This window comes from Setaria viridis, chromosome 5, assembly GCF_005286985.2.
Source record: "Setaria viridis chromosome 5, Setaria_viridis_v4.0, whole genome shotgun sequence".
Taxonomy (NCBI): domain Eukaryota; kingdom Viridiplantae; phylum Streptophyta; class Magnoliopsida; order Poales; family Poaceae; genus Setaria; species Setaria viridis.
Genome location: NC_048267.2, coordinates 37,370,443 through 37,381,654, shown reverse-complemented (window position 1 = coordinate 37,381,654; position 11,212 = coordinate 37,370,443). Strand labels below are relative to the sequence as shown.

At 52.1% G+C, this 11,212-nt stretch overlaps 1 protein-coding gene and 1 pseudogene across 1 annotated transcript; one reads left to right on the top strand and one right to left on the bottom strand.

Moving 5' to 3' along the window:
• Positions 1-1,017: 1,017 nt before the first annotated feature.
• Positions 1,018-2,656, bottom strand: LOC117859145 (copper transporter 1). Its single transcript, XM_034742345.2, has one exon. It carries the CDS (start codon positions 1,806-1,808, stop codon positions 1,293-1,295), a length of 516 nt encoding a protein of 171 aa, XP_034598236.1. The 5' UTR covers positions 1,809-2,656; the 3' UTR covers positions 1,018-1,292.
• Positions 2,657-3,341: 685 nt separating this feature from the next.
• Positions 3,342-6,670, top strand: LOC117855248 (protein DETOXIFICATION 19-like; annotated as a pseudogene).
• Positions 6,671-11,212: the final 4,542 nt, after the last annotated feature.

The window sequence follows — 11,212 nt, the reverse complement described above, 5'->3', positions numbered from 1 at the left end:
CACGCAGGCAAGCTCAAGCAGAAGTAAGAACATAGCCTACATGCACACGCACATGCAGCTGCAAACAAGCCGCATATATATGGTGTGCATTCAAGAAGGTACAACACCCAAGTCTTAATTTTTTTAAAAAAAGACCACCCAAGTCAGGCGTGTGATTCACAGCTCATCACAGAAATTTTTAGGGCCTGTTTGGCAGAGCTCCATGTAGCTCCAGATCCTCAAAAACAGCTCCGCTCCCGATTTTTCTAGCCAAACGGTTTTAGCTCCAGCAACTCCACCGCAGAGCTGCTCCACGAAAACGGTGGATCTACCCCCAGATCCATGGATTTGGTGGAGCACCTCAGGGGGTGCTCCACGAAATCAAATTTGGTGGAGTTGGAGAGAATTACCCACCACTGCCACTCATTAGTGGAAAATGACCGGTTCGTTCTATTTCTTTTTCTTCTTCTCCGTGCGACACACTGGAGTCCTTCCTCTTCCGTCGTTGTCCACCCCTGCCCGCCGGAGCGCCGCCCGCCCCTACCCGCCGGAGCCCCGCTCGCCTCTGCTCGCCCCGCCCGCCACGCTCGCTCCGCCCGCCAAAGCCCCGCCCGCCCCTGTTCGCGCCTGCCCGCCCCTGCCACTGGAGCCCCGCCCGCCCCTGCCATTGGAGGCCACCCCGCCGGAGCCCCGCGCGCCCCTACCGTCGGAGCCCCGCCCGCCTCTGCCGCCGAAGTCCGCCCCGCCGGAGCCCCGCCCGCCCCTGCCATTGGAGGCCGCCCTGCCGGAGCCCCGCGCGCCCCTACTGCCGAGCCCCACGCGCCCCTACCGCCCCAGCCCTGCCCGTCTCTGCCGCCAGAGCCCCGCCCGCCCTTGCCGACGGAGCGCAGGAGAGCAGCGGGTCCGCAGGCGCGGCAGCGCTCGGCAGGGAAGGCAGCGGAGGCGTGGAGAGGTCACACTCGCCGTGAAGAAGACATTTTTTTCTTTTTTTTAATTCTGATGCATGGGTCCAAATTGCCAGTGAGACAAAGATAAGAGTGGAGCTGTACCAAACGCTTTTTGAGATTTCAGATTCACGGTGGAGCAGCTCTATGGTGGAGCTAGGTGGATCTATGGATCTGGAGCTGTTTTTTCAGAGTTGGAGCTCTGCCAAACAGGCCCTTAACCTTCCAGATTCAGGTGCTACAACTCCCAACCACCGGCACGCGGTTCACCCAAACGGCAACAAGGGTTCAGTCAATCGCACGTGGCACGAAACGAGAAGCAAACTAACAGACCCATCGATCATTATCGGCGCCGACGTCGCAGCAAATCTAACAGCAGGCCGCCGGCGCGTGCTCTTCCTTGTTGCACCCGCCCTCCACCTGCGCCCGCCCGTGGCCGCACAGGCCGGCCCTGAACGCCAGGAACCCCGCCGCGTGGCCCGCCACGGCCACGAGGAGCACGCCGCCGTTGAACGACATGAGCGCGAGCATGAGCAGGTAGGCCCCGCCCATGCGCAGCGCGTGCACAGCCGCGCGCGCCGCCCCGGCCGCCACGCGCTTGTTCGCCCCTGCCGCGGCGGTGGGTAGGAGCGAGTCCAGCCTGCGGCTGCCGAGGAACTCGAGGAGGACCGCGAGCGCGAAGACGGCCACGAGCGCCAGAGCGTACATGCCGCCGTCCGCGCCGGGCCACAGCGTGAAGAGGATCTCCGAGTTCTTGCCCCAGTAGAAGGTCATGTGGATGTACCGCTTCCTCCGCATCCCCATGCCGCCGCCGTGCGCCCCGCCCGGCGGGAACGGCGCCGGGGCCATGGCGCCCATGTGGTGGTGCCCTCCTCCCATGTCCATGGCGCGCGGCCTCGCGCGTGCCGTGTTCTCTCTCTGCCGTCGCGCCGAATGTGGGGGGGTGATGTGCTGTGCGTCGATCGGAGTCTGCTGCCGCGGTTGCCTACGTATGTAGGCGCGGCGCGTGCGGCGTGCAGTACGTCGCGACGAGATGAAGTGTGGTACGTACTGGTAGTACACCCGCGCGTGCGTACACGAACACGGGCGGGGAGATATGCGTGTTCGTACGTGCTCAACGGCCTGACGAACTGGCCGGATCTAGAGTCTTGTTTGTTGCGTTTTAGCGCGTGGTGCGCGCACCACCGTTTATGCATAGGATCAACCCGATCAAGGCTGACTGCATACGGGGCAGTTCCATGCTTCCTCCAATAATCCATGGATACTCCATTTTATAACATCCAAATAATTGAAAACATTATGCCAATCGCCAACACCCCACCAATATTATAGAAGCAGTTTTCCATATGGATTATCATTGTTGGTTTCAATCAATTATTATCCATGGGTGTTGGCAAGCAATTATATTTGACGCCATCCCCTTGCGCTCTGTACTTCTTCTTCCATTATTCGGCTTATTGATCAGTAATCCAATTTATGTACTGAAATCATCACAATCTGTTTACCTTTGACTTTGTACTGCTTCCTCCTTTGCTCATCGTTGGGTAGCTTTTTTATGCCACAGGCGCTCGGCAGGAGGAGCAACAATTGCCAATCCTTTTCAACACCCTACGATCACCGCAGCGTCCCATCCTGGCGACATGCTTCGGCATGTCCACGTCTGCTTCCATTTGCTCGTTTCTACTTTCCACCGGAACCTTCGCTGGAGGCTGGACCCCAACGCGATGCCTGGCAGTCGGCGGCGCTTAGCGAGAGGAGATTTATTTGGGAGGGTGAATCAGACGACGGCTTGCTCAGTCCATGATTTGATCACAGATGCTATAGCAAATATGTACTAATTATGGATTAATTAAGTTTAATAGATTAGTTTCGCCAATTAGTCTTCATTTATACAATTAATTTTATAATTAATCTATATTTAATACTCCTAATTAGGGCGTTTTCTTCCGCTGTCTTATTTTTAGCACGTGTCACATCGAATGTTTAGATATTAATTAGGAGTATTAAACGTAGACTATTTACAAAACAAATTACATAAGTGGAGGCTAAACGGCGAGATGAATCTATTAAGCCTAATTAAGCCTAATTAATCCATCATTAGCAAATATTTACTGTAGCAACACATTGTCAAATCATGGACTAATTAGGCTTAATAGATTCATCTCGCCGTTTAGATTCGTCTTATGTAATGGGTTTTGTAAATAGTCTACGTTTAATATTCCTAATTAATATCTAAACATTCGATGTGATGGGTGCTAAAAATAAGTTAGTGGAAGAAAACGGTATGTTAGTACCTAAATATTCGATGTGATAGGGACTAAATTTTAGTTCCTGGAACCAAACACGCTAAGGCTCATGCATGATTTGTTTTAGCCATTTTTAATTCGTCACAGTAGTGTCGCTGAAATTTCTTCTCTCAAGTGAATAATTTGCTAGCGTGCAACGTGTGTGGCTGGTCCCCGGCCCGACAGAGTCTTGGGTCAGCTATTGCCCCCAATCGAAAGAGCAGCTCGGTAGGATTTCTCCCCGATAGAGAGTTGGGTCTCATGTCTTCCGCCCCGCTGCTCGGCTCCGCCGCGCCCGACGGCAGCGGCGTGATCGCTGCCGCCACCGAGGGCCACGAGCGTCGCCCCGGCCCGCCGCGCGGGAGCCCTGCTGGCCCGCCGTGCTCGTCGTGGCTCGGTCGCGTGGTGGACACCGAGGAGGCATGGGCGCAGCTGCAGTTCGCGGTGCCGATGATCCTGATGAGCATGGCCTACTACGGCATCCCGCTGGTCTCCGTGATGTTCTCAGGCCACCTCGGCGACGTCCAGCTCGCCGGCGCCACGCTCGGCAACTCCTGGGCCACTGTCACCGGCTACGCCTTGGTCGTAAGCATCAGCTACCCGCACTACTAGATCTCTCCTGCTAGATCATTTACCATTTCAACTGGTTTTGTTTCGTTGATTGCACTGACGGTTTCGGGTTTGTCAGTAGATCGATAGGTAGTATAGTAGCCATGTAATGAGGGTAACAATGACACTCTACCTCTAGTCCTCTACACGTAGCTGTAATATAATGAGGGTAACACGGTAACAGTGACGGTCTACCTCTAGTCCTCTACACAATGGCCGGTAGCAACCCGTCTTCATTCCCTGTGCAGCTGTGCCGATATGCCGTACCGGCTACCGGCCGCTAGGAAACATCCATTTCCGGGCGGGCCTACCTTTTAACTGAGCTGAGCTGGTAGCACGTCACGCGGTGTGAAGTCATCAGTGAGTCAGTGACTGAAGTGCAATTCCGTTTCGTTACATTTTACTCCAAAGCCCATGACTGAATTGAGATCACATTGGCTACTGTTGAAAATCGCACGTGTTAACATTCGATGAATGGCTGTTCCAGACAGGCCTGAGCGGCGCGCTGGAGACGCTGTGCGGGCAGGCCTACGGCGCCCGGCTGTACCGGATGCTGGGTCTGTACCTGCAGTCGTCGCTGCTCCTGTCTGCGGCGGTTTCCGCGCTCATCTCCGTGCTCTGGATGTTCACGGAGCCTCTCCTGCTGCTCCTCCGGCAGGACCCCGAGGTGTCCCGTGAAGCGGCGGCGTTCGTCCGGCCCCAGATCCCCGGCCTCTTCGCGTTCGCCTTCCTCCAGTGCCTGCTGCGCTACCTGCAGATGCAGTCCGTCGTCATTCCGCTCGTCGTCTGCTCCGTGGCGCCGTTCGTGCTCCACGTCGTGCTCACGCACCTGCTGGTGAACGTGCTGGGCTTGGGGCTCGCCGGTGCGCCCGCCGCCATCTCGGTCACCTTCGCGGCGTCCTGTCTCATGTTGCTCGCGTACATCCTGCGGTCGGAGGCGTTCAGCGAGACGTGGAAGGGGTTCTCCGCCGAGGCATTCAGATACGTGCTGCCCACCTTGAAGCTCGCCGCGCCGTCCGCCGTCATGGTCTGGTAAGTGTCTGTGCGCAAGTCAAGGCGCCAGTTCTTGAACCTTAACGCGCGCGATGTCCTGGACTCCTTGCAGCCTGGAGATCTGGGCGTTTGAGCTCCTGGTCCTTGTCGCCGGCTTGCTCCCCAATTCCACGGTGAGCACGTCACTGATCGCCATCTGGTATGTCGTTTCGAGACCGAAGCTTCATCACTAGCTGCAAAAATTCATGTAAGGCAATGACTCATCAACGAAATGTGTGCAGCTCTAGCACGGAGGCCATCGGCTTCATGACCACGTACGGGTTCAGTGCTGCTGTGAGGTACTCCTGATCAAAGTCCTGCCGATTTCATCTGATCTCTGCTACTTCCATGTTCTGAATTTACTGTCAGCTTCAGCTATTGTTTCCTTGTGCGTGCTTACTGTGAGTCTGTGACCGCGCCGATCGATTTGCTTTCACCTTGCAGCACCCGAGTGTCGAATGAGGTCGGGGCCGGGAACGTGGACAGGGCCAAGAACGCCGTGGCGGTGACGATGAAGCTGTCGGTGCTCCTCGCCATCTCCTTCGTCCTGCTGCTGGCGTTCGGCCACGGCGTGTGGGCGAGGCTCTTCAGCGGGAGCGCGGTGATCGTGTCGGAGTTCGCCGCCATCACGCCGCTCATGATCGTCTCCGTCGTGCTCGACTCGGCGCAGGGTGTCCTGGAAGGTGAGTGCTCCACCGGCCGGCGATCTCGCGTCGCCGAATCCACCCTGTCTGCGACTGGTGCATTAAGACGCCTTGAATCCTGGAAATGACGAGCCGGTGTGCACTGTGCAGGCGTGTCGAGGGGCTGCGGGTGGCAGCATCTCGTGGCGCTCACCAACCTTGTGGCTTTCTACCTGATCGCCATGCCGCTGGCCATCCTCTTCGCCTTCAAGCTCAAGTTGTACACCAAGGTAAATACTGTACGCAGCATGTGTCGGCTCGACGCGGCGAGCCCGCTGCAGCTCGTCGTGTTCCAGCAAAGATAAGACAGGCAGACAGCAGCAATCAAACGAAGAAGATGTCAGTCTCTGGGGTGCACTAAAGTTCATATCACATCAAATATTCGGAGACTAATTAGGAGGATTAAACATGAGCTAATTATAAAACTAATTACACAGTGGAGGCTAAGTCGCGAGACGAATCTATTAAGCCTAATAATCCATCATTAGCACATGTTTACTGTAGCATCATATTGTCAAATCATAGACTAATTAGGCTTAATAGATTCGTCTCGCGAATTAACCTCTATTTGTGCAATTGGTTTTCTAATTAGTCTATATTTAGTACTCCTAATTAGTATTCAGGAACTATAGGGGACTAAAGAACTAAACCGAGCCTCTGAAACCAAGTTTTTGTGCAGGGACTGTGGATGGGCCTGATCTGCGGGCTGGCATGCCAAAGTCTGCTCGCTGCTGGTGATCACCGCCCGCACCAAATGGTCGAAGATCGTCGCGGAGGCCATGCAGGAGGAAAAGGCCGACTACATCGCTTAGACCACACAGGGCTAGGATCTCCTCAAATAATTGCATGGGCTTTTGGCGCCCATTTTCGGATCCAAGTCGCACGATAACATTCTTGAATTTTATTTTTCTCTCCGGCAAGGCAGACGGGTCGGTGGTGGTCGCCATGCGCCAGGTCCGATCTCCGGAGCAGAATGCCCACGCCACGTCTGGGATGCTTCCTTCGTCAGAATTGGGCTGACCAAGTGGTGGTAATAGGCGCATTTTGTTCCACGTACTAAAGTTTAGTTATGTTACATTAAAATTTAGTTATGTTATATCAAATGTTTAGATAACACTTATCAACCTCTATTTCACTACATGATGGCGAAACATTCAGACTGTCAAATGTCTACGGACCATCCAGTCAGGGCAAAAGAGAGCCTTCTTACAAGAAATGCTAACTCTTAAGCCTCCCACTGGGACACCGTGGATTATAATGGGCGATTTTAACATCATATATAGAGCCGCGGACAAGAACAATTCTAGGCTAAATACTAGACTGATGAGTCTATTTAGGGAGGCGATCAGCGATTGCGAGCTCAAGGAAATTCCACTTCAGAACCGCCGCTTCACATGGAGCAATGAGCAACAAAGTCCGACGCTTGTCTTGACCGAGTGTTCTGTAATACGGAAGGTGACACCTTATTTGCCTCCCATGCTCTACATGCACTTTCAACATCGCACTCGGATCACTGCCCACTACTCCTTTCCAATCAAAGTGGACCACGACGGCCAAGGACATTCAAGTTCGAGGAGTTTTGGATGAGATTGCCACGCTTCAAGGAGGTAGTAACTGAAGCTTGGAGTAAGCCCTGTGCTCATCACGAGCCTTTTCACCGCCTGTACTACAAGTTATGGGAAACTTCCCAAATGCTTAGAGCCTGGAGCCACAACTTTTACCCGATGCCAAGATGCAGCTTCTCATGGCGTCTGATGTCATCCTTAGATTGGATATGGCATAAGAACATAGAGCCCTCACCAGGGACGAATCAGCCTGGCGGTTGAAAGCGTCAGACGGAAACAAGCATCACGCATTACGAATATCAAATTAGTTGATGCTAATACCAAATACTTCCATCGGAGAGTTAATGGAAGGAAGAAGAAAAACTACATTCAACAACTAAAACAAGGATCCATTTGGGCTTTCAATCACGAAGAAAAAGCCAACATAATTCAACACCACTTCGCTATGATGATGGGACCACTGGGACAACGATCACAGGACGTTAACTCGGACAACATAAATCTCCCCAGTCGGGACCTCAGCTCCCTCGCCGAACCTTTCACGAAGGAGGAAATTAAACGTGCAATACTCGACATACCATCGGACAAGACGCTGGGACCAGATGACTTCACTGGGGCATTTTATAAGCCCTGTTGGGAGATTATAAAGTGCGACGTCATAAACGCGGCCAATGCTTTTCATAACTTGCGTTGCACGAGCCTGCCATTAATCAACACAGCCAACGTAGTGTTGTTGCCAAAAAAAGGAAGGGGCCGAGGCAGTCCCTGACTTCAGGCCGATAAGCTTGATACACTCATTCATCAAAATTATTACAAAGGTGCTCGCCATGCGGCTGGCTCCGCACATGAAAAATACTGTATCACAATCACAATTGGCTTTCATCAAGCAAAGGAGCATCCACGATAATTTTATGACAGTCAGGAACATGGTGCGTCGCTACCATCGACAACGAATTCCGGCATTATTTTTTAAGCTTGACATCGCCAAAGCGTTTGATTCGGTGAGATGGGATTACATGCTAGATTTACTTCAACGCTTGGGCTTCCCCATTCGTTGGCGGGAATGGATGGCCTCTCTATTCTACACATCTTCATCTAGGATCCTTCTCAATGGGGTCCCAAACAGCCGCATCAGACACAACAGAGGACTACGGCAAGAAGATCCTTTATCTCCTTTACTTTTTGTGATTGCAATTGAACCACTATGAGCTTTACTGGAGCAGGCCACTGACAGAGGATTCATATCCAAGCTGCGAGGCAGGTCCCTCAATTTCCGAACATCCATGTACGCTGATGACACGGATATTTTCCTAAACCCAACTAGGCAGGATGTCATTGCTTTAGCTGACCTACTCACTAGATTTGGTGAAGCGTCGGGGTTGAGAACAAATTTTGAGAAATCTAGTGTGGTGCCTATAAGATGCGAAGGGCTTAATATGGACGACATCTTTGGAGACATTCCAGTCACACGGTCTTCCTTCCCGGTGTGATATCTTGGAATTCCACTAACGACGTCAAGGCTCAAGAGAGTACACTTCCAGTATGTCATAGACAAGGCGACCTACAAACTCACTGCGTGGAATGCAAGGACTGTGACTATGGCGGGCCGTCTAGCACTCACGAAATCAGTATTAACATCACAGGCGGTATACCTCCTATCGGCAATGGAGGCCCCCAAAGAGGTGATGAAGGAAATTGACGCAAGGCGCAAGAAGTTCTTTTGGGCAAGGGCGGCGACATTAACAGGGGGAAAATGCAAAGTGAATTGGCGAAGGTCCGCCCGACCGACAAGATTGGAGGGAGTAGGTATTTTAAACATCTACAAGTTTGCAAGAGGACTGAGGCTCAGATGGTTGTGGCACAAGTGGAAAGCGGAAGACAAGCTTTGGGTAGGCTCTGAGGTTCCGTATAATAACACAGATAGGAAATTATTTGCGGCATGTACACACATTGTCGTAGGCGATGGAGCAAAGACTTCGTTTTGGAATAGCGCCTGGGTTCAAGGCCAAAGGCCAAAGGACATAGCGCCAAGTATTTTCTCCATTTCAAAAAGGAAGAATAGGAGTTTACGTGACGCGCTTCACAACCGAACTTGGATCCGGGACATCAACATACACCACAGTAGATTCTCTGTGCAACACTTCCGAGAATACGTCCTTCTATGGCAAGTCGTACAACAGGTAGCCCTGCGCCCGAGTGTCCAAGATGATATCACTTGGAAGCTTACTGCAGATGGTAACTACTCCGCAAAATCCGCTTACGACGCACAGTTCATTGGTTCAGCATCCACCAACTTTGACAGCTTGATTTGAAAAATATGGGCTCCCAAAAGCTGCAAAACCTTCTCCTGGCTCGCAATCCAAAATCGCCTTTGGACTGCTGACAGACTTCACAAAAGGGGATGGTCAAATCAAGCTACCTGCCCACTATGTCGGAGATCACAAGAATCGGCGCTACACCTCTTCGCCGAATGCCGGGTTACAATAAGAATCTAGACCATGGTGGTGGACTGGTTGTCGGCGCCAGCAATCCACCCGAGGGCTTGGCAACAGGCCGATACGCTGCACCATTGGTGGTCGATGAGAGCGGAAACAAATTTCTGCTCTAAGAGAGGCATGCGAACTTTGATTATGCTAGTTACATGGACAATCTGAAGGGAAAGGAATATGAGAATATTTAACAGCAAGGAGTCTACTGTCAACATGATTTTCGAGAGGATCAAAGACGAGGCCACCGTGTGGATTATGGCGGGAGTGAAACATCTCTCCGCTCTACTGGCGCGATGCTGATTGCGACTGAGTTCACAGTGTTGTTTTATTTTCCTAACTCAATTTTGCCTCATTTCATTTTTGATCCATTGTATTTATCCAGTCTGGATTCCTTCTTTTTAATATAATCTGCAGCTCTCCTGCCAGGTTCGTTTAAAAAAAAATGTTTAGATACTAATTAGAAGTATTAAATATAGATTAATTATAAAATCAATGCACAGATGGAAGCTAATTCACGAAATGAATCAATTAAACCTAATTAATTCATGATTAGCACATATTTAATGTTGCATTATATTGTCAAATCATGGACTAATTAGGCTTAATACATTCGTCTCGCGAATTAGCCTCCATCTGTGCAGTTGGTTTTATAATTAGCTAATATTTAATCCTTCTAATTAGTATCTAAATATTTAATGTGATAGGAACTAAACTTTAATCCGTGAAAACAAGCAACCCATGGTACGCCTAATAGCAGATGGAACTGTCACACATGACGTTAGAACGCGGGCGTCGAATTTCTGGCCTCATCGTACGTAGCACAGAGGTAGCACAGTCTTCTGAAGATGAAACCCAAATGCAGCCGTGCTGTATACGTTATCCCGGAAGGTTACTTGGTAATATAGGCCATGTTTAGTTACCCCCAACTTCTAATTTTGACACTATACAAAAAGAAGATTCACCATCATATCAAACTTGCGGTACATGCATGGAGTATTAAATGTAGACAAAATTAAAAACTAATTGCACAGTTTTGTTGTTGTTGGGGGGAAATATTAACGATCCCCTAAATACCGCTTAAAGGAGCAGACGCGAAAGCCCGGGCCCACCTAAGCATAATGAGAGCTCCGCCTCGCCCGACCGCGCCCTCAGGGTCGGGAACGCCCGACCTCCATCCACGAGGCTTCCGCCTCGTCCGACTGCGGCCTCGGGGTCGGAGGCGCCCGACCCCTCGCCACAAGGTTCCGCCTCGTCCGACCCCAAGCGCAGGGGTCAGGCTCGCTAGGGCCCCCAGGGCAGGCTTCCCCCTCGGATGCGGACCAGGTGGGCAAGATAAACAAAATCCTGTGGGTCCCCCCCGTCGGCTTCGCCATAAATGCGCCGCAGGCCTGGCAGAGGGAAGGATGACCGCGCTCCTCACGCAACCCACCGCAAGTACCCATGCACGACCACACTGTACAAGCTACAGTGCTGGCGGCTCGCTTCCATTCGCCGCAGGGTACTCATGGCCTGCGCCGACCGGAGCGAAGGAGAGACTGGCCTGTCCTCGGGCCCCGCGCGCCCTCGGGTCCCGCGCGCCCGGCAACAAGGATGTGACGCCCTCTCTCCAGGAGCCATCATCAGAAC

Bases quoted from the DNA above. Each gene is read 5' to 3' on its own strand.
- LOC117859145 (XM_034742345.2), bottom strand. From the start codon at position 1,808: ATGGACATGGGAGGAGGGCACCACCACATGGGCGCCATGGCCCCGGCG.